Source organism: Corvus cornix, chromosome 1, assembly GCF_000738735.6.
Source record: "Corvus cornix cornix isolate S_Up_H32 chromosome 1, ASM73873v5, whole genome shotgun sequence".
Classification (NCBI taxonomy): Eukaryota; Metazoa; Chordata; class Aves; order Passeriformes; family Corvidae; genus Corvus; species Corvus cornix.
Genome location: NC_046332.1, coordinates 84,679,148 through 84,703,382, shown reverse-complemented (window position 1 = coordinate 84,703,382; position 24,235 = coordinate 84,679,148). Strand labels below are relative to the sequence as shown.

At 44.7% G+C, this 24,235-nt stretch overlaps 2 protein-coding genes across 3 annotated transcripts in view; one reads left to right on the top strand and one right to left on the bottom strand.

Annotated features, from left to right (window-relative positions):
• Positions 1-1,359: 1,359 nt before the first annotated feature.
• On the top strand, positions 1,360-8,546 carry CHST7 (carbohydrate sulfotransferase 7). Its single transcript, XM_039571618.1, has one exon. The coding sequence runs from the start codon at positions 1,749-1,751 to the stop codon at positions 3,150-3,152; it is 1,404 nt and encodes a 467-aa protein (XP_039427552.1). The 5' UTR covers positions 1,360-1,748; the 3' UTR covers positions 3,153-8,546.
• Positions 8,547-21,714: 13,168 nt separating this feature from the next.
• Positions 21,715-24,235, bottom strand: part of SLC9A7 (solute carrier family 9 member A7) — an 80,712-nt gene continuing 78,191 nt past the window's right edge. Inside the window, exon 17 of one of the 2 annotated variants that reach the window (XM_039571321.1) lies at positions 21,715-23,478. In XM_039571321.1, coding sequence (XP_039427255.1) covers positions 23,230-23,478 — 249 coding nt within the window. In that variant the 3' untranslated portion in view covers positions 21,715-23,229. The remainder of the gene's footprint in view (positions 23,479-24,235) is intronic. The other variant, XM_039571380.1, reaches the window with a different exon arrangement.

Genomic DNA, 24,235 nt, shown 5'->3' with positions numbered 1-24,235 from the left:
GTTTAAAAATACAAGCAGTGAAATGTATGTTGAGGCAGAATTTCCTTTCCAATGCTATAATTTCGACATTCTTCTGCTCAGGAGCTCACAAATCTTGTTTGGCACCATCTACTCACTCAGCACGCTATAAAGGGCAGGAAGCCCAGTCTTTAACACTTATTAACACGGGGCAAGTAAAGCATTAGCAAGCAGACTACTGGCTCACCACCTGGACAGAAGAGAAGCATGCTTTTTCTCTCTCACATTGATTTCTGCTCCTTGTACTTTGCCTGACAAATTCAAAATTAGATTATTATTTAATAACTAGACATCATATGTGCAGCATCTTCAGAGTGTGTATCTATATATCTGTACTACAGATGGAGCATTTTTAGAACCCATGTAATAGTGGGTTGTTTCTGCTCTCTGTTGCATGTGGTGTCATTGACAAAGGCTGTGTCATGTGTCTAACCACAGGTGCATACATACCACACAGACTCCTCTGGGAGTCAAAGTGTCACACGCCAAGGGCAAGAATTGTGTTATCCTCTCTGAATTTCACCCTGCACACCATACTCAAATATTAGTAGTGTTTTACAGAGGATGCCACCTATTGCCTAGAGGTCAGGACAGCTCCCACTACACCATCAGCAGGACAGGGAGCTCACTTTCCTGACAGCTGGATGCCTCAACCAGGAACATGGGATCATGGTCCATCTCCTTATGTGAGCATCTTCCAATGCCAGGCAGGGGCTGGGCTGGAGATTTTGAGACTGTACATTTTACTTTAAACACCCGAAGTCAACATCTTGTTGACTTTCCACCCCCAAGGAGATTTCAACTAATCTTAGACATCTAAAAAACTAGAAGTCTAAGTTTGAACTGGTAAGTTTATGCTCCTACTGTAGTTAATAAAGAGAGCTATCAGGAAGACATCCATGATACAGATGTCCCTCAGTGGGTGCCCATTTCTTCCTACCAGCTGCAAAGGGTGACCCGCTCAGACAGATACGGAACTCAGAGGTGTAAGAACTGGAACAATGAGTCACTATCAAGATGTCCGCATCGCAGCAGCACACACACGTAGACAAAAATGTGGCTGAGAAACCCCGCAGCTCTCTACAGCGCCGAACTGCAGCATTTCTGAAACTCACTGCAGATTTTAATAGCTGCCATTTACCCTAAAAATACATTTGCACCTCTTCTCTTTACTGTAGCGTCTTGCGTGTTCTTCCTCCGGAGCTCTGGTGAAGAGCAGGACCAACCACTCCTCCTCGGGACACCCTCAGCTGCTCGGTACCTGTCCCGACTAACACACCTCCTCTTCGCTGCGCCCCTTCCCGGGCGGGGGTGAGTGCCGCCGTACCGAACCCGCCCCTCCGGCCCTGCTCGGGGGGAGGGAGGAAGGGAGGGAGGGAGGCCGGGCGAGGGGCGGCCCGGAGCCCGGCGCAGCGGCACCGGGAGCAGCGGCAGCCCGCGCCCCGCCGCCGGCGGCTGCTCAAGCGGCGGCGGAGGCAGGTGCGGGCGCTTCCGCGTCGCGCTGCGAGGAAAAGCACGAGGAGAAGGAGGAGGCGGCGGCGAGAGCGGGCGGGCGGCGCGGCCAGCGGCTCGGAGCCGGGCCGGCGTGCCCGTGGGCGTGCTCCCCGGCGGGGAGGACCGCCCGCCGCCCACATCCCCACCGCCGTCGCCGCTAACTTTGCTTGTCCGCAAAGAGCCACCCTCCGGCAGACAGAGGGTCGGCGGAGCCGGGGTCCGAGCCGGCCCCCGCGATGAAGGGCCGGCGACGGTGGCGAGGCGAACATCGCCGCTTCGCAGCGGTGCTGGTGCTGTACACGCTGCTGCTGCTCCTGCTGGTGCCCTACGCGCTGGACTACGGGGCCAGGCGCGGGCGAACAGACGAGGAGCCGCTGCTGCGGCGCTGCCCAAGCCTGGAGGAGGCGCTGAGTGAGTGGGGCTGGGAGCAGCGGCCGCCGCTGGACGAGGAAGAGGAGGAGGATGAGGCGGGCACGGCCGGGGCGGCGGGTAACGGCAGCGCGGGGACGACGGGGAAGCGGCACATCTACCTGCACGCTACCTGGCGAACGGGCTCCTCTTTCCTCGGGGAGCTCTTCAATCAGCACCCCGACGTCTTCTACCTGTACGAGCCCATGTGGCACCTTTGGCAGGCGCTCTACCCGGGGGACGCGCTGAGCCTACAGGGAGCCCTCCGCGACATGCTGCGCGCCCTCTTCCGATGCGACTTCTCCGTCCTGCGCCTCTACGCCGCCCCGTCCGGCCCCCGCGACCCGCTGGCCCCCGCCCCGCCCGCCGCCGCCAACCTCACCACGGCCAGCATCTTCGGCTGGCGGACCAACAAGGTGATCTGCTCGCCGCCGCTCTGCCCCGCCGCCCCGCGGCCCCGCGGGGAGATCGGGCTCGTCGACGGCGCCGCCTGCGAGGAGACGTGTCCGCCGCGGGCGCTGCGGGAGCTGGAGGCCGAGTGCCGCAAGTACCCGGTGGTGGTCATCAAGGACGTGCGGCTGCTGGAGCTGGGCGCGCTGCTGCCGCTGCTGCGGGAGCCCGGCCTCAACCTGCGGGTGGTGCAGCTCTTCCGCGACCCCCGCGCCGTCCACAACTCCCGGCTGAAGGCGCGGCAGGCGCTGCTGCGGGAGAGCGTCCAGGTGCTGCGCAGCCGCCACCGCGCCGAGCCGCGGGGCCCGGCCCGCCACCAGCAGCAGCATCTCCTGCTGCCGCCCGGGCTGCTGGGCGGCGGGCGGGCGCCGCAGCCGCAGCACCGCGCCGAGTTCTTCCTCGGCGGCGCGCTGGAGGTGATCTGCCAGGCTTGGCTCCGCGATCTCCTCCTGGCCCGGCGCGCCCCGGGCTGGCTCCGCCGCCGCTACACGCAGCTGCGCTACGAGGACCTGGTGCGAGAGCCCCGCGCCGAGCTGCGCCGCCTGCTGCGGTTCGCCGGGCTGACGGTGCCGCCCGCCCTGGAGAACTTCGTGCTCAACATGACCCGCGGCGCCGCCTACTCCTCCGACCGGCCCTTCCTCATCTCCGCCCGCGACGCGCGGGAGGCCGTCCACGCCTGGCGGGAGCGCCTGAGCCGCCAGCAGGTGCGGCAGGTTGAGGCGGCGTGCGGAGAGGCCATGAGCATTCTCGCCTACCCCCTCAGCGCCGGCGACGCCCGGTAGAGCCCGAGCCCCGCGTCCCGGACGGGCCCGAGGGCAGACGGACGGACGGACGGACGGACGGACGGACGGGCGGGCGCCGTCGGGCAGAGCTGAGCGCGGGGGTCACCGCTGGCATGGTAGGCGCCCACTTGGTGGGCCGGGCGCTCCCTCGGGGGCAGCCCCGGCTGAGGGACACCCGCCTCGCCTCGGGTACAGGCAGCGCGGCAGGGTCCAGGCCCCCCGGCCCGCTGCGGCTTCAGTGTGGCTGTGTTCCTTCTGGGCTGCGTGGAGAGGGCAGGCGGGATGTTTTATTTACGAGAAGGGTTTGGTGAGAGGTGTCCTCCGAGTACGGCATCACTCTTGGAGCCCTTTCAGCGTGAAACCATGATTTGTGTACAAAGCACAGGTATGCTACAAACAAACTGCATGAAAATTTTAAAATCCCCCAGGTGAAGCCTCTCAGCAAGGAACTAGAGGGCCTGGAAGGTGCTCCTGTGAGAGCATTGCCCTTCTGGAGGTCTGAAGCATGCTGGCCTCTGTCCTACTGCTACTGAAACACAAGAGGCTTCTGTGAAGTCTCTGCAGAGGTCAGTGACCAGCCAGGACGGTGCCTGCTGCAGGGCAGGACTCAGCTCTCCTGCTCCAAACCTGCTCTGCAGGGTCTCTGCCCGTGTTGGTTGCTGGTGCTGTAGGGAGGGGGCTGAGGGAAGGGGAACCGTGTCCATCGTTCAGAGCAGCAGGGTAAGCAGTCGTGCAGAGAGGGTAAGCATTCACCTGCTTATGTGTTTTGAAGATGTTTGTGGCAGAAATCTTCTTTTCTAAAGAAATCTGTAATTGTTTTGAAAGTAGGATTTTTTTTAATGTGCATGTATTGATACACTTTGGTGATACTCATGTAAGATACAGGTGACTAATATATTTCTTTGGAACACATGTAGGGATGAATGAAACTGGAAGGCAAATGCTTGATACTTCTGTTTTGTTTTCTCTGTCAAATGAGAGAATCACTTTTCTTCCCTCGCTTCCGGGCTTGACACACTGTGCCGTGCACAGGGTCCTCCTGATCACATCCCTTCCAAACAATAACATCCTCTCAGCTGGCAACTCCTGGAAAAAAGCAAATGTTTCCTAAGAGGCTAAGACAAATTAATAATGAAGTTCCCAAATAAAACCTTTTCTTAAAAAACAAACAAACAAATGAAACAAACAAAAAAAAACCCCTGAAGTTTTATTTTGGATTTTAAAATTACATGTTCCTGCAGATATCCTGCAACTTATGTGAGAAGAGGGTGTGTATGTATCTGCGAGTACCTTTGTTTCTTAATTTCTTGATGTGGGGATAGAAGGTTCAGTTGTAATTTAGGGATGCAGTTTCATAACTTCATGGAGACTGCTTTTGAATCCATTACAGTCTGGTAGTCTTTAAATGGCCCCACAAGAGTGTACAGGATTATAGGGATGTTTACATGCAGTCCTCAAATACAAACCCAGAATATGAGTTTCAAATTGAGGATAATCCAGGATCAGGAAGAAAGTGGTATTTATATAAAGTGCTGAAAATAAAGGCAGTTCAAAGATGTTATCATGGAGGAGGTGTTTGAATTGCACTGTACATTTTTGTGCTCTGAGTGTTATGCTGTACAGCATGTCAGTAAGTTAGGATGAACCTTCGTTTATTTTAGCTCTTTTTTTTCCCTTTATCTTCCCATCTGAGAGTATGTTGGCACAAGAAGCAGGTTTCTTTCATTATCTGACAGGAAAATGTAGTCATAAAAATGTTTTGGAACAAATCTATTCATTTCCCAGTAGCACACTTCATACAGTTTTGCATCCTTGGGCTTCTGCTTGAAGTAAGAATTACAGGGTCTCATTTTGTGCTGGAACAACCTTGTGTATTATCTAAGGATATTTCTGCGTTCTCTCACAGTGCCTGTGACACCAGAATTTGTCTCTGGGTGTTCCAGTGGCATTTAATAATGGTATTTGTAGAGATAGACAATACCTGTACTAATGCCTTGATAACCTATGTCAGGTAAGCTATTTTGGAAGGCTTTTCTGGGACTACACCCAGCCTGGCTTGTACCGACAGGTTTGGAAAGAAAATAAGATTTTTGTGCATACCAAAAGATGATACGGTACTTATTTTCTTAAATCAGATGGGAGATTAAAATCCAGTATATCCTGTTTATTTGTTCTTAGCAAGTTGCAGTCACAGAATTGTCTGATGCAACTGTTAAGCATTCTCCTCACCTTGACAGGGAATCTCATCATGCTGTTTCAGGTGGTAAATATCTTTCATACGTTTTTCAAAATCCACACGTAGTTTCACTTAAATGGTTCATCATGATGAGGAAAGAAGTGTTGACATCTAGCTTAACTTGATTCTTATAGCTGGGAGGAAATCCACTTATCGGAAATTATTTAGTCTTTTCTGAAGCTGTTTCCATGTTTGAGCTGCAAAGTGCTGAAAGGCCTAGAGGGGAAGCTGTGTGAGGAGCATCTGAGGGCACTTGGTTTGTTCAGTCTGGAGGAGACTGAGGGGAGACCTAATTGCATTCTACAGCTTCCTGATGAGCTGAAGTGGAGGGACAGGCAGTGATCTCTTCTCTGTGGTGACCAGTGACAGGACCCAAGGGACTGGCCTGAAGTCCAGGGAGGTTCAGGTTGGATATTAGGAAAAGGCTCTTCACTCAGAGGGTGGTTGGGCACTGGAACAGCTCCCCAGGGAAGTGGTCACGGCACCAGCCTGATAGAGCTCAAGAAGTTTTTGGAAAATGCTCTGGGCACATTGTGTGATTCTTGGGGCTGTCCTGTGCAGGGCCAGGAGTTGGACTTTGATGATCCTTGTGGGTCTCTTCCAACTCAGGATATTCTACGATAGATGCATTTTCTGTATCAATAATTATTTCTGTCAACAAAAGTTGTTCACTAGCCTGATTGCTCCCCGTAAGTGATTCTTTTAATTTTTTAATTTTTGTATAATGTGAAAAGGGCTCCACTGGGCAAAGTGTACAAAATATAGCAAGTGCAATTTGTGGTTTGTATTCAGTGCACCTGAGTTCATTATAAAACTCTTCTAAAAAAAGCATAGGGAATATCCAAAGCTGAGAAAGGAGCAAGTAGCCCAGAGTGACATCTTAGAACAGGATGTGCAAGAGCATATAAGGCTGGATGGCCATTGCTTAATTACTGATGGTGTGACATGTGCACTTCAGTCACTAGAAGGTTTTCCAAAATTCTCCTGCCCAAGGGGGACAACTAAGGCTCACCAACAAATGCATCCCATTTTTCTCTTCAGGGTGTTTTGGTGGCATTGGACAGCATCATTCAGGGTGCTTACAGCATGTATTTGGTCTTGAAACTCAGGCCTCAAAGAAAAAGCAAATGTACTGTCAAATGTTGCTGTTGGTATTTACCTGAAAAGACAGAAACAGGCCTGATTAGGATAACCAGCATGGAGTTTCAGTGGCAGAGATCTTTGGAAGCAACCAGAACTTGCTGTAAGCAGGCCACCCATAGTTAGACTGCATTTTGAGAGCAGCTGGACATTTATGGCTTGGGCATTTTGAAGTGAAGTCACTTTTCTACTGGCTGATGTAGAAAATTGAACTGTAACTGCTGTTTTAGAGCAGGGCATGGCATGGTAAGCAAGGGAAACAGTAAACACATTCTTACAGCCAACCTGAACTTGGAAGGCTTAGAGTGCAGGGCTGATCCGTAGAGTTTTAGTATTTCAGACTGAGATTGCTGAAAATTACCTACTTGTGCTACATTACATACAATGAATTAACAAATTTAATTTATTAAAAAGTCGTAGTGGGAAATGGGTATAAAACTGACAGATGCTCACAGGACATTTCTGTTGTCACACGTCCGACTTAAGGGAGGTAGAAGCTTGAGTACTGTAGTTATTCATAAAAGGCTGGGATATTTCCATGCCGTAATTGTTAATTGGTCTTTTACAACATCATATCTGTATTTAAATGGTTTCTTTCAGGGAGGCAAACTGTAGTGACATACTTGTGGGAAATGATCAAAATCCAGGGCCAAGAAATACTTAGCCCCTGCCTTATTTTTACTCCTTAGGATATTACTGATGGAGTCCTTGTAGATATCCACGGTACGTACTTGCATACTGCAGGTACAATAGAAATAGCTTAGTATCAGTTGCAGTATCTAACAGAAGTGTTAGAATGGTTGTAGAGTTACTTATTTCACAACTTAAGTATTGCATGAGTCATTTTAGCCCCCTCCCCCCCATCAGTCTGGGCATCAAGAAAAGTCCTGAGTTTCTGCATTAAGTTCTCAGTATCACCACTTTCAGTAAAGCTCAATGATAAAAAAAACTGCAGAGTTTCTGGGTTTGTTATGGTAACAGAATTAAACAACTGAAACTCTGTGAGCCAGCAAGCCCGACAGCATGTTCTGTTCCTTTCTTGAACACAGAAAGCTGTCACTGGTACTCTGATAGTGCATGTCATTTCTCAGAGTCACCATGCAATCCATGCAGCACTGGCACTACCTTAGATGTTGTTTTGTCTTTCCTATTTAACTTGACATGACTCCTACGACCATGAAGAATGACATGGGAGAAATATGATTTGTCAAACCTTGCATTAGCAGTTTTCAGCACCCCACTGGCAGTGTGTGTGTGTGAGTGATGGGCCAGGTCCAGGCTGTCCTGCTCTTGGCTGTGGTTTAAAGAGATGAATGCGAGATCCAGACACATTGAGGTGGTGGGTTTCAGTGATGAAGGGGCCTGTTGTTTGTTGGTGAGACACATATCTGGCAGTCTCAGCTCTGAACAACAGGCTGGAAGCTGATTAACATTTTAGAACTTGCAGTCTAGATATTGAGTACTGTGAAATTCTTGCTTCCAGCACTGAGATGTTAAATTCTGCTGCTAACTTAGGGCATCTGCAGTGCCATTTCTTGTTGCTGTTAAGTGGGAATCCAGTCTTTCCCTGGATTTAAAAAAAAAAAGTTTTTCCAAACTTTTTGCCCGTTTCTAAATGTCCAGTTTTGCCAAACTTCAACTGTACATAGGCTGAAGCTTTTCATCATGGGCATAAGGTTTACGTCTCTTGAGGGAATTTCAGTCAAAACAGTGCATATTCTTTTGATCTTAGAATGTGGTGGTCTTTTGCCTGTGTTCAAATATTCTCAAAGATATTTCTTTGAAATAATTTGTCACTTCAGTGTTTCGGGATAGGAACTCCAGTTTGGGTAGGGGAAATGACCTCTGTGTAGAGGATGTTCCCTGTGGTTTTTTTTTACCTCTGCTTTCTATTCTGATTTGGCCAAATATATTAATGTTTGTATAAAATGGATAGCACGTGTTCAGTAAAAGTGGTTTTGGTATGTGTGTGTATCTTTATTTTACACCAAATAAAAGCTGCATTGGTTTTATCTCCAGTGAGACTGTGCAAACCTCTTTCTTTCCCGTAGAAAACTCAGTGTGGTACAAGATATACAGTGGGAATCAAAACCATGTAACTATGGCAGGGGCTGCATCGCTGGGCTGAGCAGGGAGGAGTCTGCCATTCCTGGTTCTCACTGATGCCTTCTTCCCTATCCCCTCTTTCCCTGTTGCAGTTGTTCCTGAGGAAGACCCCCAAATCCAGTGTTCAGCTTTCCAATGCTTAATAATGGAAAGGACTATAGGTGAGAGGGAGAAGACATTGATGACAGATGGGGTAAACATGAGGGAATGGGGAAAGGAATTCACTTTTAGTTGAGGATAGTGGGATTTGTTGGGCAAAAGACTTGGGTGTGAGAGGAATGAGGGACTGGGATTTGATGAGGAGAGGCAGGAAGTTGTGACTGCTTTAACTGGAAAAGTTGGCTAGGAGTATGTGTGAAGGAAGGAAGGAAGATGGAGAGAGCAAGCTAGGAGAAGCAGGGGTCGAGAACTGGGAATTGCCCCAAGTCTATTGTTTGAAGGAGATAGAGGAGGAAAGCTTGGGGTGGAGGGGAAGGGGGAGGATATGGAGAACAGGGTGAGTCTGAGTCTGATTTGCAGGGGGAAACTGGGAATGGTTCAACATCAGCTCTAGCCATGGCTCTGTTCAAGTGGCTGTGCGGACAACTGGCAGTGGACCAGCCCCTGGGTGGAGAGCTGGTCCACAGGGTAATGGTGACTTGCCTTCCCCTATACTTTTCTCAGACCATATAAACACATTTCTCCTGCAAACCAGACTCCTCTCATTCCCTCTGCATAAGGAATTTATTAACTGCCCCCCTACTCTCCTAGCAGCATTGGGGTGGGATGCATGGGAAGAAGTGCTCTCCTGCAAAACTGAAGTTTTAAAGCTCAAATTTGTAAAAATAAAGTCTTTGCCCACCTTCTGCTACTGTCTGGCTCAGTTTGTGAGTACAAGGGAGGATGTGAGAGCTGTGTCACCCAGCTGCCTTTGCCTGAGCTCCATTTGGGAGTGCCTTTGCAGTCACTTCTGCAGTGGGCATTACCACAAGCCATCAGAACAGAGGAATCTGGAGGAGGTCCTTGTCCGTGTCCTTGGTTCGAGTGACAGATATTTGTGCACTGGATTTAAAAGTCCCAGTTCTAGCAGTGACTCATGTGCATATCACTGACATCTATTGTTTTCAGTATGAGCTTTTCCAAAAATGCCAGGAAACCTCTTGTCTATGCACACTGTTACAGAGGCGTTCAGTGTCTGTGCTGCAAAGTCAAGCACTGAAGGAGTCAGACTCAGTGTCTGCTGCCTCCCCTTTCATGCTTCTTATCAGTCATGTATCACAAGTGGTTGTTTTTTCTCCACTGCAGCACTTGATCAACACTCAAGGTTGGACACACCTGGGGCAGGAATGGATCATGCAACACATCTGGCACCATGAGCACCTCCTGGTCTGTGCCAGAGGTTAGAAAGTGTGCAGGAATCTGGTAGGAGACTGAAGGAGATGAAAAGGATGGAGGCAGCATCTTATGGCTGACGTGTTTAAACGCTCTCAGAGGAGCTGGACTCAGTCCCTGGTGCCACAGTGTCTGTGAGATGTTAGACAAATAAGTTAGATTTTCTGAAGAAGCCAAGTCCGTATCAAGCAGAAGCTGAGTGACACCTTTGGTATGCTGGAGCTGGCTTTGCAGAACTGCTGTAGCAGTCCGTGTTCATGTGTGCCTGGTCAGGGGACATTGGTGGCTCAAGGGGTGACTCCGAACCCCTGAGTGAGCTAGTTGTGAAAAGGGCAAATGTATGGTGGCATTAACACATTCTTTGTCATAGGCACCCGAGCCCCAACGGGATGAATTAATATTTTTAATACATGATACAGAGGAATGTCAAGTGAAATAAGTTCTTGGAGAGGACCAAGCTGTGTGGTTTATTTAGTCTCAAAGTCAAGGTTGAAAGAGGACTGCAGTGCACAGCAGTGTGAACAGAAGTGTGGGAGAGAGGTAATCAGGCTATGAACAATACTGGCATGAGAACAGACTATTGTATATCAGCAATGAATCATTTCAGCCTGGAAGTTGGAAGAAGGTGGGGGTTTTTTGACCATGAGAACAGCATGGCAGGAAGGGATGGAAAAGAAGAGACAACTCATTTTAAAAGACAACTTCTATAATTTAGAAATAGAAAGGAAGTGTTATGGTAGACTGCCATGTTATGACAAGATATGAAGCTGGTGGTCCAGAAGCCCTGTGATCCATAGGAAGTACTGCACAGAGTGCTGAAGTGTCCTGAAAAGTCAGCTTTAATGTACAAAAAGACCAGAGCTCTAGTTTAAAGATGCTTTGTACATTCTGCTTGTACTCTGTGAAAGGAGGCAATGCTGACTTTCATGGAAATGTTTTTAAATAATTTGTTCTGGAGAACTCTGCAATAAGTTAATGTCTCATAACATTTCCTATGAGGAAATCTGGTAATTGCACCTCTGCCAGTATTTGAATAAAATATATTGGAGCTGTACAATAAATCAAGAGGAGCACAAACCACACACCATTAACCCAGTAGGTTTTGCCCTATTTTTCTTGAGAGGAGCTGAAGGGAAAGGAAAGGTGGAGTGTGTTTGTGTAAGCAAAGACTGTGTGGTTGCTCACTTGCCATGGGTAGAAATCCCAGCTGTGCCAGCAAGTGCAGGATGTGGGACCACCCAGCCCTAGCACTGCCCTCACTGTGGCTGAGCTGTCTTTAGTGCTGTGCCATACAGCTGTGAAATGATTAGGCCCTTGTTTATTTATGCACAGGCATGAAACTAGTTTCAGGTGTGCTCTGGCTAGCATCTGAAGTGCAGCACTTGTTAAAATAATGGGAAAGGGCTGTGGGAGATCAATCCAAGTACAGCAGAGTCCTCTCTGATAGAAGATTTGAAAACCTTTCCTTGACTTTTCACAGCCATTTCAGCTGCTGCTTGAGCAGGGGTCATTTGAGTGAATTGTTATGAGTATTCACTCCCCTCTCTTATTTTTTTCCCTTTTTTTTATAAAACCAGTTTAAGAACAATTAGTGATACTTAACTCTTTCTCAAATGGATTTAGAGATGAGAGGATGGGACATTTGTCACCTGTTCCAAGCTGGTTTTAAAATCATTAAGGATGACGACTTCATCCAGCAGCCATTTACTGCATTATGTCTGTATGCCCACTGTTAAAAACTGCACTCAATCATCTGTTTGAATCATTTTTGATTCAGTTTAAGCCTGTTACTTCTCTTACTGGATGCAGAAAACAGCCTTCTACCATTGCTCTGTAATAACTTGTTCTTGTCACAAGCACGTAACTATAGGATTATTTTTTTACACAACAACAACCCTCCCCCTCCCCCCAATACTCAGCTTTCAAGCTTGTTTATTTCTAATTCATTTCTCCATTCTACAATTTTTGTTTCAATAAAGCACTTTGGTTTGTTTATTCTTGCATATTGATTAACTTTCAAGTCCCAGTTCTGCCTTGATGCCCCCAAATCAGATAACCAGATAAATATTTCAGTCATTTATATAACATCAATTTCTTGCATGAAAAGAGGTGCTTTTGCTTACCTGAAAATTGGTTTTGGCTGTTCACAAGGTTTTTAATGTCTAAGTTGTGGAAACTGCTAGAAATCAGGACCCAGCCTCAAATTATTACAAAAATGAGGAGTTGCTTTAGCATGAATTTCATTTTGCATCCTTAAATTGTAAATTGGAAACAATATCTTCCTATTGGTTCTCTGTAAATTCTTATTAAAATATTTGCTAGTTGACTCTTCTAAGAACTTACAATTAAAGCAGTTACATTCAGATTGGATTATAACAATAATAACAACACCATCTAGCTAGGATTTCTAAAACTTAGTTCCTTAATGGGAAAGGAGTTAAAATCTTGACAAGTAATATAGGTTATGTGTAGCTGCCTTGATAGTTCTGCCCTAGAAAATGACTCTCCTGCTGCTTTTAGCTCTCTACTGTAGGTTCACATGTTGCTTGTAAACTGGCAGTGCTTCCCTGAAGGAGGCAGCCAGTCAGCAATTTCGAGACTGCATAAACTTGGCTTATTTCTAAACTGAATTTCATGTTGCTTGGAGCTGTCAAAGTGTGTCTGGTCATGCCTGTACTCAAAGCTTCACAGATTCCTGCCAGGAAGGATTCCAGTTCTGAGACACTGAGCTCCTGAGGGTTGACCTTGGAGCACTCCTCAGTATGCAGAGAGTAAAACTCCTTTACTGGCTACTGATGCCCCAGTCCTCACGGGAAAACCCCTGTCCTTCAGAAGAGTTAGGCTGTGCCTTTAATAAACATTATATTAAAAAGCTTTACTAATGCATGAAAGAAAAGGTCCAGGGATAAGTGGGAGAGAAGTCTCTTGTGATCTGTTACAGAATAGCTAGAATAATTTTGAGCTAGACATTTAACTAATAAAACTTTTTCATCTTCTAACGATGCTTTGATCTGGGGAATGCACAAGTAGTCTAGGGCCCTACAGAATAATTCCTGGGACTTATTTCTAAATGCCTGCAGGGCTTCATCATTGCTCTACTCATGAAAAGTTCATTCCAATATTGAGCAGTTTTAAACTAGTGAAGGTAAAAAGCATCTAGGAAAGGTGATAGTTACTCCTTAATCTAAAGCAGCTGTAGTATTAGAAGTATCTAACTGTAAGCAGTAATTGGAATACCTGTAGTATCATAAGTACAATTAATACAGAGTGAAGTTTGCATCCTTTGAAATCCTTTACATCCTGACTTGACAGTCAAGCTTTGGAATAATTGCCAAAAGGTAAAATCAGGTTGATTTTTGTAACCAAGTGCTTTCATACAAGCATAGTATTATCCTCCAAATAAAGTGTGAAATTCTACAAGAAAAAAATGCACATCCATCTTTTCAGATTTTGTTAGTAAAGGCCCAGTAATGGACCACCTTCCTTTTTAGAAGCTTTCTGGATTTTTTTTTTTTTTTTTTTTACTTACTGCTGTCTCTGCCCCACGCAGGTATAGCATCTGTACTGAAGGATGCAGCTAAGGGTAGCTTATAGTAACCTGAGGGTAGTTCTTTTTACATTTGACCATAGTGTTGTAACAGTTAATTCCTTCCTAGTGAAGGGAGATCTGTGGAAATTTGCTGGAATTCCCTGCTCCTCCCTTTCTAAATACCAGTGTCCAGGGTAAATCACATCTTGCCCCGTTTATTTTTCCAGTAGGGTTTTACCAATGAGGGTGTTTCTTGTGCTTGAAGAGACTTTCTCCCACAATCCATTTGATGAAAGTGCACTATGCACCTTGGGGTCCCCTGTCTTTCACTGCCTGAAGCTGCTCAACACCGCTGTTTCTCTGCAGTCTTCCTGCTGTTGGCTGAAAAGCCAACTGAGCTGGTTTTGGCTGGCGTAGTAAATTTTGTTCAGAGCAGCTAGTGTGGGGCTGTGTTTTGGATTTGTGCTGCTGTTGATAACACAGGGATATTTTCTTTATTGCTGAGCAGTGCTTGCACAGAGTCAAGGACTTTTCTGCTCCTCACCCACTAGTGAGGAGACTGGGGGTGAACAAGAAGTTGGGAACGGACACAGTGAGGACAGCTGACCCCAGCTGGCCACAGGGATATCCCAGATGATGTGGCCTCATGCTTGGCATATAAACCTGGGGGCAGAAAAAGGAAGTGGGAGACGTTTGGAGTGATGGTGTTTGTCTTCCCAAGTCACTGTTATGTATGATGGGGCTGTGCTCTCCTGGAGATGGCTGAACACCTGTCTGCCCATGGGAAATAGTGAATGACTTCCTTGTTCTGCTTTGCTTGTGTGCACAGCTTTTGCTTTCTCTGTTAAACTGTCTTTATCTCAACCCACAAATTTTCTCCCTTTTGTCCTTGCGGTTCCCTCCCCCATCCCACTGGTGATGAGTGAGCAGGTGGCTGCGTGGCCTTAGTTGCTGGCTGGGGTTAAACCACGTCACTGACCATGCATAAACACAGTTCAAATCCCACTCTTCAGTTAACTCAGCTGGCACTTGGTCTATCAAGGTCTGAGTACCGAGGAACCTGGGTGGGAGCAGGTGGCTGGAGCTCCACAGCTGCATCCAACCCCACAGCATCCGTCTGGTCCAATGTCTGGGAGCTGGCTACCTCCCGTGCAGTGGAGGGCACCAGGAAAGCTCTGCTTCCTACTAACTGCAACTTCTGTTTGCTGTTTTAAAACCTACCACACAAGACAAACTCACTGCTGCAATAGCACAGAAACAATTTTCTGCACAGGATGACCAATGTACAGAGAGAAGTGGGGCACAGCAAACCATGGAGAAGTGATTTCTCCTCATTGTAGTGTAAAAACTAAAAGCACTGCTGGGCAGATGAGGCTGGGAGTTCTAGCAAAAGACAGGTGTGTTTCAGTACTGCAATTGTTACAGAAAATTTCATGCCATAAACCAAGTTTCTCTCTATACACAGTGTATATAGAAATAATCACATTTTCAAGTGTTACCCTACACAAAATCTGAATGTAAGCTGTCACTTTTTATTCTTCTTAAAATTCTTCTTAAAAGAAAAAGAAAACAGCTCCTAACTTCAAAAACACACATGGCTTATTTTATTTTAAGTGCTTCTCAGAAATCACTTTGTCTTGGACTGTGGATTAGTTTAGCAGGAATAGTTTTTACTTTGTGAACTCACTCTTGGTTAGGAAAAATAATAGATACCTGGATGAACAAAATTCAATTGTTTTGAGAATATTGAACTCAGTCGTAGCAGAGGTGCCCTAGTCTTGGAACAGAAGCAATGTTAGATTGACAAATATCCTTTATTAAGTATGTTTAAGAAAATAAAGAATGGCTGGGGAAAGAAAGTCAGTGTGCAGAACGTCTGTAGCTCTTCAAGCAGAGTTAAATTCTCATCACCATCTCTTTTCATTATTTCCACTCCTCCCTTGTGTGATCCAGTTCAAATATTCAGCTGATGTTAGCATACTGAAAAATTACTGGCTATAGATGATAGGATAATGCAAAATGAAGGTGACTCTCCTGTGGTATCTCACACAGGAGCTGACACTCTGCCAAGGCTCCACCTCCCATCCTCTCAGACAACCAGCAAAGCCACCCACATATCACTGCTCTGGACAGCACCAGCGAGCAGCTCCTGCACTGGATTTATAGTGCAAGAGATGTTTTGTGAGTTTGGCTTCAGTTCTCAGCATTGACTTTTGAATCACTCCTGCTGTCTTCTGAACACCAACCAGGATGGTTCCAAGCTCTTTCTTACAGACAAGCAGCTGTTTTATAGGCCGTTGCACTTGTAGATGCACATGCCCTGGAGATGCTTTTCACTAAGCACAATGCCCCATTTTACAATCAACCTTGGGTTCCAAAATTAACTGAATATCCCCCACATTTTTCACTTTGCTATGACTCCCTTCTCTAGACCCAGCCCTAGAAATCTCTGGATGACAGTGCTAGTAACTTCTCTCCATGGTGAAAAGTGGTGAAAAGTTAAGAAAGTTAAGAAGAACAGAGAATAAATAGTCAGTTATTAATCCTCAGAGATTCATCTTCTGACAGTGATTAAGACAGCAATGAGCCAAGGCTTCTTGAGAAAGAACTTTCCAAATATCTTATAAAATGAAGTATATCATCCAGACCTCCTTTGTCTGCATGATCATTCACTCTTTCTAAGAACAGATTTAGAAGTTATAACACCTCTCTGTCCCAGCCATGTTGATGTAAATCTATATTTTATTTCTCCACATAATAATGCTTACTTTTTATTGTACCTTGCCACCCTTCCTAAAAGAAAAGGGTATCAAAGCAACTGTTGGATGCTCCAAGGTGGGAACCATTAATTTGATTTTAAGGAAGGGAACTCCAAATCAGTTCTGTACTGTGAGAAGAGGGCCAAATTGCTCAAGGTTTTGCTTTAAGACCTGACAGTATCAGCCTTTTTCACTTCTGAAATAAAATACAAAGTTTATATGTATCACAAATGTGTCAAGCTGCAGTGAGTTTTGCATTACTGTCAGGCATATGAGAAGACATACTGCTGACTTGACTACAAATGACAACTATGATTATTTGTTCTAGTGCAGCCAGTGGTGTAACTCAGTGTGAAACAATGAACTCCACCAAAGCTACCACCACCTTGTACCTGCTACTTCCCAGTGACTCCAAGGTCTATTTGAAGTAAGGAAGTAATAAGAAATGGAAAGATGATGCTGACCTAGAACAGCAACACCATCTTCATATCTAACCTGAAACTTGTTGACAGAGCAGGAGTTCCAAGCAGCACTAAAATTTCTTCTCTTGAGAAAAGAATGCTTGGATGAAGCATCAATCAAGAGGCTCAAAGCTGAAGTTACTGTAGTATTTTGTCCACATGAATGAATGTTTACCCGAGCTTGTACACGAGCCAGCCAGTGGCAGAAAGCCCAGCAGGTGTTTATTCCCCATCCTCCACTACTACTATGGAGAACATCCTCCCACAACATGGAGAGCTTTCACAATATTTTGCTTTCTCTCTCCTCCCCACCCACTGTTGTATTTAAATGATAACCCCTTGCCATTTAACCTCTTTAGGATACTGAGCTTCCAAACTAGGACTCAGAGACCTGCACACCATTGGTGTGCTGAAGACCAAGAAATCAAGTCCTGGTACTGCAGAGAGTTGCTGGTCTCCTTACATCCTCACTGCTTCAAGTGCACATATTGAAAGGACTGTTGTCGTGCAGCTGTCAACACGACAAAGAGGATGTGTCAGGGGATACAGTACTACTAACCTCTGCTTACAGAAATTTCTTCACCATTGTTAAAAGACATTTGGTGCAGTAGCACCCAGTTTCTTGCACACAAGAAGCCGTGTTTATGTCCTGGAAGGATAGGACTTAAGATGTATTACAGCCCTCCGTGACAGCAGTTGGACCGCCCCCAGCTTGAAGCTATCATACCATGCAGGCTTTGGGTGCCTCAAGGGAACTGAAGCGCCAAAAGTTTTGGACACATCATCTACCACAGCAGTCTTAGTCAGGACAGCATGCTTAGGATACCTAGTGCATTTTTATGTTTGAAATAACTCTTAGACACCTCCTGAAACCTTAGTGATATAAATATATCTTAAGGACAAGAGGGTAAGAGCTACAAGAATGGTAAACTGAAAATTCAGGTTAAATGCTCCTTGTGATTTTGAGCATTATGAACAGACCAAAACTAATTAACAGGAAACCAGAGAAGCATCCAGCCTGTAACTGCAAAGGCAAAGCACAGCAGCCTGTCTCCCTTAAAAGGAAGGAAGCAAATTTGGGACATCCTTAGATGGCTTACATTCTCCTTGCTCCACCAGAACCAGCTATGAGTCATGTGATTCTACCGCTCTTTCTTTACTTCTTATATCCCAAACTCAAATCGGACAAACTTACCTCAAGTGACCCCGTGTGCTGGAAGCTGTTATTTCACAACAGCTATTACTAATCGGCTGATGCGATCCAACAGAATGTCTTCTGGTATTCTGCTTTCTGGTATTAATCTGTGTCAACATCAAGACATTCAAGCCAAGCAATTTAGGACTGAAATTCAAAATCAGGCAGTGGAGGATAGCCTCCCTGATTAAACTAAAATCTCGAAACAAAAGTCATAAATATGGAACTGCATGACCTACTTCTCCCTGCCTCAGAAATAACAACTTCAGAGATTTAACTAGTTAAAAAATAAATCCAATTTATTTCTCATAGCCTAAAGTTAAGTATTTTAACATTGCAGCAAAACCCTTTTAAGTTGGGCATTCACTTTCTCCAAGGGAATGCAAATCTGGAAGGTTTTCTCAATTAGAAGTGGGAAAGCAACCTTTAATTGCAGCATTTCAATTTATTGCCATTTAATTAATCAAATTTGCATAAGTTAGCAATGTGGCATAGCTTTGAAATTGTACTCAGGCACTAAAGTGAAGTCTGACTGTTCTGCCTCCCTCCCTCCTTTTTTAAAATCTATATCCAATGTGTTTATATGTGACATTTTCAAGCTCCAAAAGGTTAAAAAACTGCTGGAAATGGGGATTCAGAAAATTAAATTTAAAAGTATTATGTTAATAAAAGCTAGAACTAACCCAAATATTTTTAATTTTCCTAGGACAAAGATTGCTGCTCCCTTGCATGCACCAATAGAAATCCTTTCTGGCTCTGTACTACTGCAGAAGAACCTGAGAGGAGAACTGGCTTTATCCATGGCAGCTTAGGCAGGTGTTCAATAAGCCAGGACTTCTCTCCCTCCCTGCAGATACCTTTCGCCACCAGCAAGTTCCCTGACAGAGACAGTGCAGGCGACAAATAAAGTCTTATATTCCAATATAAATTATAATGAGCTGTCTCTCCCAGTTAACATTCAGCCCCTAGATAAAGCTTCAAACCCACTGGCATTTTGGATGTCAGCAAGTCCATGTGGGGCAGTGCAAAATAAATTATTATCAAGAAAGTACCAGAGGAAGAGTGAATACAGCAGCCAAACCAGATAGATCATTTTATTACCTGAAAATCTGAACTGATTCTAATATTCAGTTGCTTTGTTGCGACTGTTTAATTTCCATAACAAAAACTTATATAAGTTGCAAGTATGAAATGAAGATATGAAATGTCATTTGAGTCTGCAACACAGATTCAAATATTAGACAAGCATTTGCATCCTGTTTGTATGTGTGCATGTTTCATAAGGCACATCCATGTTTATCACACTAATGTTACCATAGAACTGCTCTCAAAATTACTAAAGGCATTTTAGAATCAAGAAAACATAGTAATGATGCAAGGTTACTTTAAAAAAATTGTTCCAAGTTACTTTCCTTGCTCTGGAGTAGAAGCAAGTCAGTGCTGCTCTGTAAAAGCCTTTGATTTTGTAATCAGTTAAGATGGGGTGGGTTTGTTACTTTTGTATTATCCCACTGCCCTTGTTTTAGATAAGTTATGCAGAAGCCAACATAACTTCTCAGCATTTAGGACTGCAAGATTAAGAATAGCAATTGTTTACGGTGCTGTTCCCACAGTAGAGCTGCCTGTTTAAACCATTTCCTGGCTTTGTAATTCACTGTTTCCTCCACACTTTCCTCCTCTTTCACTTTGCAGGCTTATTTCTCCTGGAAGTTATTTTTTAGAATGGCACTCCCCAAAATTCCAGACCAAGAAGTATCTGTGGTTTTTCACTGCACCATGTTAAGATTTCCCCCTGAACCTTGGGAAGCAAGACTCTGCTTCTGCATTGAAAATAAGGTTAGCATGGACTGCTTCTTACAAAAAGCATTTTCCAATACAGGGATATTTGAATTTGTTAATCTACATGATTTCGACTGAGTAATGTGTTCAACCTATTCAGCAGCCTTGTCCTACTTTCTGCAAGTCCAGTTATGACCAAGATTGTTCATAGCCAGTCCAGGGTAGTTACTGGCTGCTTTTCTCCTGGATGGTCTGCGTCTCCTGGTCATGGGTTGTCTTCCCTTTCTTCTAAAGTTTCAGTGGGTTATGAGTTCAGTAATTTTGGAGAGGAATACTCCCTGCTGATGCATCTGTAACTTCTCTGGTTTCTCCCCCAAAAAGGTCCTCCCCCAAACGTTAAAGAAAAGCACATGAAATTGAGGCTTGAGAGTATCCAAATTCCATTCCCACACTTGTGCAGAAGCAGACACCATGTCTGCCAAGGCTGAGGTCAAGCATGTTATTCCAGGGAGCTGCTTCGGAGTTAAAAGAAACACTGAACCTTTCTTTGAAAGGCATGTGAAGCATATTAGTTCCTAGGGGTTTACTGTCCAGGATAAGACTAAAAGACACTCTTCTGACCAATACTGTCTAAACAAAGACTGCAATTAGAGTTAAGTTGATATTATACAAGAAGGACCATGCCAATCTGATTAACAAAGACAAAAAGCACAGAATCTGGCCTCCTAAGTAGCATGAGCAGCTCACAATATCTGTTAAGGTTGCTAGAATCCCTACTGTGAGATCTTTCCCTCCCCCCCAGGAGTAAAACATAGTAGCCATAATTTCATTAATAATAGATGTAATTTTAACCTTTGCTATTTGCTTGCTTCAGATCAGCTCTTCGGAAGTTCAGCCAAAAAAGAATTTTTTTCTCTCCTCCAGTTAAAATTCCTGCAGTCCTTTCCCCAAAGGCAATTCCTTCATTGTAAAAGTAAATACAATATTTTTTTGTCTTTTCATAGGCCAGAAAACATGCATCCTTGGAGTAGGGGTAGACTTGGTCAAGTACCAAGTATGTGATACTTCACCCTTGCTCAGGCTTATCAGAAAAGCCAGCTTACAGTGCATAGTAGACATGTAACACACAGTGTAAACACACTTGTCATAGTGTTCCTCCTTCCCGATAACTGGAGACAGAGCAGCAGAGCTACTCCTGGAGCCAGCATCAGCAGTGCTTGGAACACCTCTCACGGAAAGCACCCTGAAAATTCCAGAGTCGTGCCCCTGTTTGTAGCAGTGCTCTTGGCGGTCACAGGATCTGCACATGGCCCCTCAGCTTTAACTGATAAACTGCGTGTGCTCCCAGGGAAATGAAGAGAATTGGCATTTTTCTGCAAGACACGTGCAGCCTGAAAAGGAGTTGTTCTGCTCAGCAATCCTCATCAGGGTTTGTTACTCTGCATCATTTACCAACAAAGCTCCCTCGTCGAAGTCTGTGACTTCGTCATGAGGGGAACAGGAGGAGCACTGATCTCTTCTCTGTAGTGACCACTGACAGGGCCCAGGGAATGGCTTGAAATTGTGTGAAGGGAAGTTTAGGTTGGATATTAGAAAAAGGTTCTTCCCCCAGAGGATGGTTGGGCACTGGAACAGCTCCCCAGGGCAGTGATCACAGCATCAGCCTGACAGAGTTCAAGAAGTGTTTGGACAATGCTCTTGGGCACATGGTGTGACACTTGGGGATGGTGCTGTGCAGGGCCACGAGCTGGACTTTGATGATCCTTGTGGGTCTCTTCCAACTGTGAATATTCTGCGATTCTATATTGGTCTTACAATTTTTCCACAAAAAGACTCCTGGTTTCCTCGTGTGTCATTTCTTAATAATGTGAAACAGTCATTACAGATCAATACCCTCTATAAATTTACCTTGGAGGGACAGACAGGGAGGTAGAGCACTCATTAGAGAACACATTTGAAAGAAAGCAGACACAACTGCAAAGTTTCTCTGCAGCAGGAAGTTCTTGTACTGAGGTTAGCCCAATAAGTTTAATAGTTAAGGAAAAACAGAGTGGGTATTTACTCACACATAATTTTATGAGAGGAACAACTGAAATGGCAGCAAGAAAAACACACTTTTTGGACAAACTGATATTACATCACATTAGTGGGCCACAGAAGTCTTTACAAAAATAAATCTTTTGAGACATGAGAATGAAATCACATTTTAGCATGCTTTAAATAGCTGAAAGGCTCTTCAAAGCATACATTTTCAGCTATTGGCAAAGACAATGATTATCTTCTCATCTGGAAATTAAAAAGCATTTAGCAATAAGTTAAAGCTAGCCTACGTGTAAGTGGGCTAAAAACTAGTCAGAGATTTTTCCCTTTTCACATTTAGGATGATACTACAGTTCATCACTTCTGTAGCTTATGTGCTGTTGTGCAATGCCCCACTGAAGTTTCACATCTACTCTGCGAAAGAGAACAAGGGTAAACAGCTTTCTTTTAGGATAGTCACAAATGGTAAAAACAGTAGTATTTGTTTGTTGAATTTGATGTTTGCTGTTTATCACACACAAGAACTGTAAGCAGAGTCCATGGATTCTTCTGAGCAATATGAAACCTCTTGGTTCCATGCAAGTTCAATACTGCCTCTGTCTCTCTCTTTTTTTCTCCCCTTCTCCTATCTGCTGTTTTCCCCAGCCCAAGTTTCCAAATATCTTCATATGCAAGAAAGTTTTACTTCGTCACTGCTACCCGAGAGAGCCTGGCTCCAGGCTCATGTCGGCTTCAGGTACATCTTAGACCACAGGAAGCTGGATGTTTTTCTTTTGAGGCACTAGAAGTTAGGCTAAGAGTAATAGTCAAGTTGCCCAAAGCTCAAGGGACAAGTAGCTCTCATTGCCTTCCTATTTAAACAGCTGGCCAGTGAAGAAATCTTCTTTTCCCTTTTTTTTCCCTGAAATAGATTAAGTACAGTTTGCAGTAACAGATTCCCCAGTTTTTCATTCATGCATCTGTAGTCCCAATGTTTACTGTCCCATTTCACTTGAGTTTCCTCAGCCTCACAAGAGAAGTTAACAATGGATCTCTCCACATTCAGATACACACACAATCGTCTTTGTCTCTTAATTATTATCAAGTTTATAGTTGTCCTTTCACATTCTCAAGCTAAGCCAAGACAAGCTCAGTTCTATGACAATGTTTTCATGTACCTCTCTTCAGAGAGAGAGCTGCTGCAGCTGAACAAGACAATTGCAGCATGCTAGTTATACTTGGATTTGATAAGCAGTTGGAAAGAGGAGAATAACCAGTTTTCTCATTTGTCTATTTTCAGACATATAGAAAACCCCACTGTCAGCATCTTGAGTAAAAAATAGGTGACATCTTCAGACCCTAGTAAAACCACTTATGCATGTTAACTTGTTTAAATAAACACCCCCACCTCAAGTGACACAGTGGCCTGCAGTCTTCCTTGATCCATTCACAGAGCAAGAGTTATTTTTACTGAGTCAGTAATCATGCATTGTATTCCAGAGGAAATACTAGCCGGGTACCCCTGCTTGTAACTTCATGATCTGCTGCTCCCAAATCACGTTCCAGTGCTTCCTCTGAACTACTTTTTGTTCTCCTGCTGTCAAGGTTAGTGGTAGCTGTATGGGGCCCAGAAGAACCATTTGCAGTTATTGTTGTATCACCATATGTCACGGTAAGGTCACCATCATTCAGAATAAAATCAGAATCCTCTTCTCTAAGCTGTTCCTGATTCTGAGAAAAAGAAAAAAAGAAAAATCTTTATACAGCACTTTTATTTGCCCAGAACGTAACTGAAGGATTTACCTATATGTCAATACAGAAGAGATAAGGTTCCACCTTAAGAAATGTTAAAAATAACCTTGAACCCAGTGTTTGCAAATCAGCTTACTGTTCCCTGTATAACTACTGCTGATGGGGAGAGATGAGAGGGAGCTGAAGCCAAGAACTAGGTTATGGAACGGGTAACCCGGGATTTAGTAGCACTGTAAGTACACCAAAAGTACAAGAGATGAGTGGTACATATTGGGTTTTGCATGACAATTTAGAAGGCAGTACAGGACAAAGACTGGAGATCAAGAATAGTTGAGTCACTCCAGATAGAGTTGCATCTGCTGCTAATTAGTCAAAGTCATTAGTAAACTTTTCATGCAAACTGATAGGAACTCATAAGGCCCAAAATCTCTATATTCAAGGATTCCTCAACATTCTTTTGTTGTACATCAAGAACTAACAATATTCTTTCAAACTGTCCCCTTACTTTTACCTGTTACTAAATAAAGAATTACCTGACCTAGTTCTTGGGAATACTCCTGAGCCATAAAGGTTGGATACAAGAAAGTGCTTGCTTCATAGTTTTGTAACTAGTTCCGATGTGTTTTCTTTTCAAAATCATTTAAGAAAGTGGCTCACAAAACCCTGTGATTTTTTTTGGCAGAGATGGAACGAAATATATAGTCAGAGAATAGAAATTGCTGAAGTGTAATGAAAC

What these genes read in the sequence shown, in the direction of transcription:
- CHST7 (XM_039571618.1), top strand. Translation starts at nt 1,749, where the DNA reads ATGAAGGGCCGGCGACGGTGGCGAGGCGAACATCGCCGCTTCGCAGCG.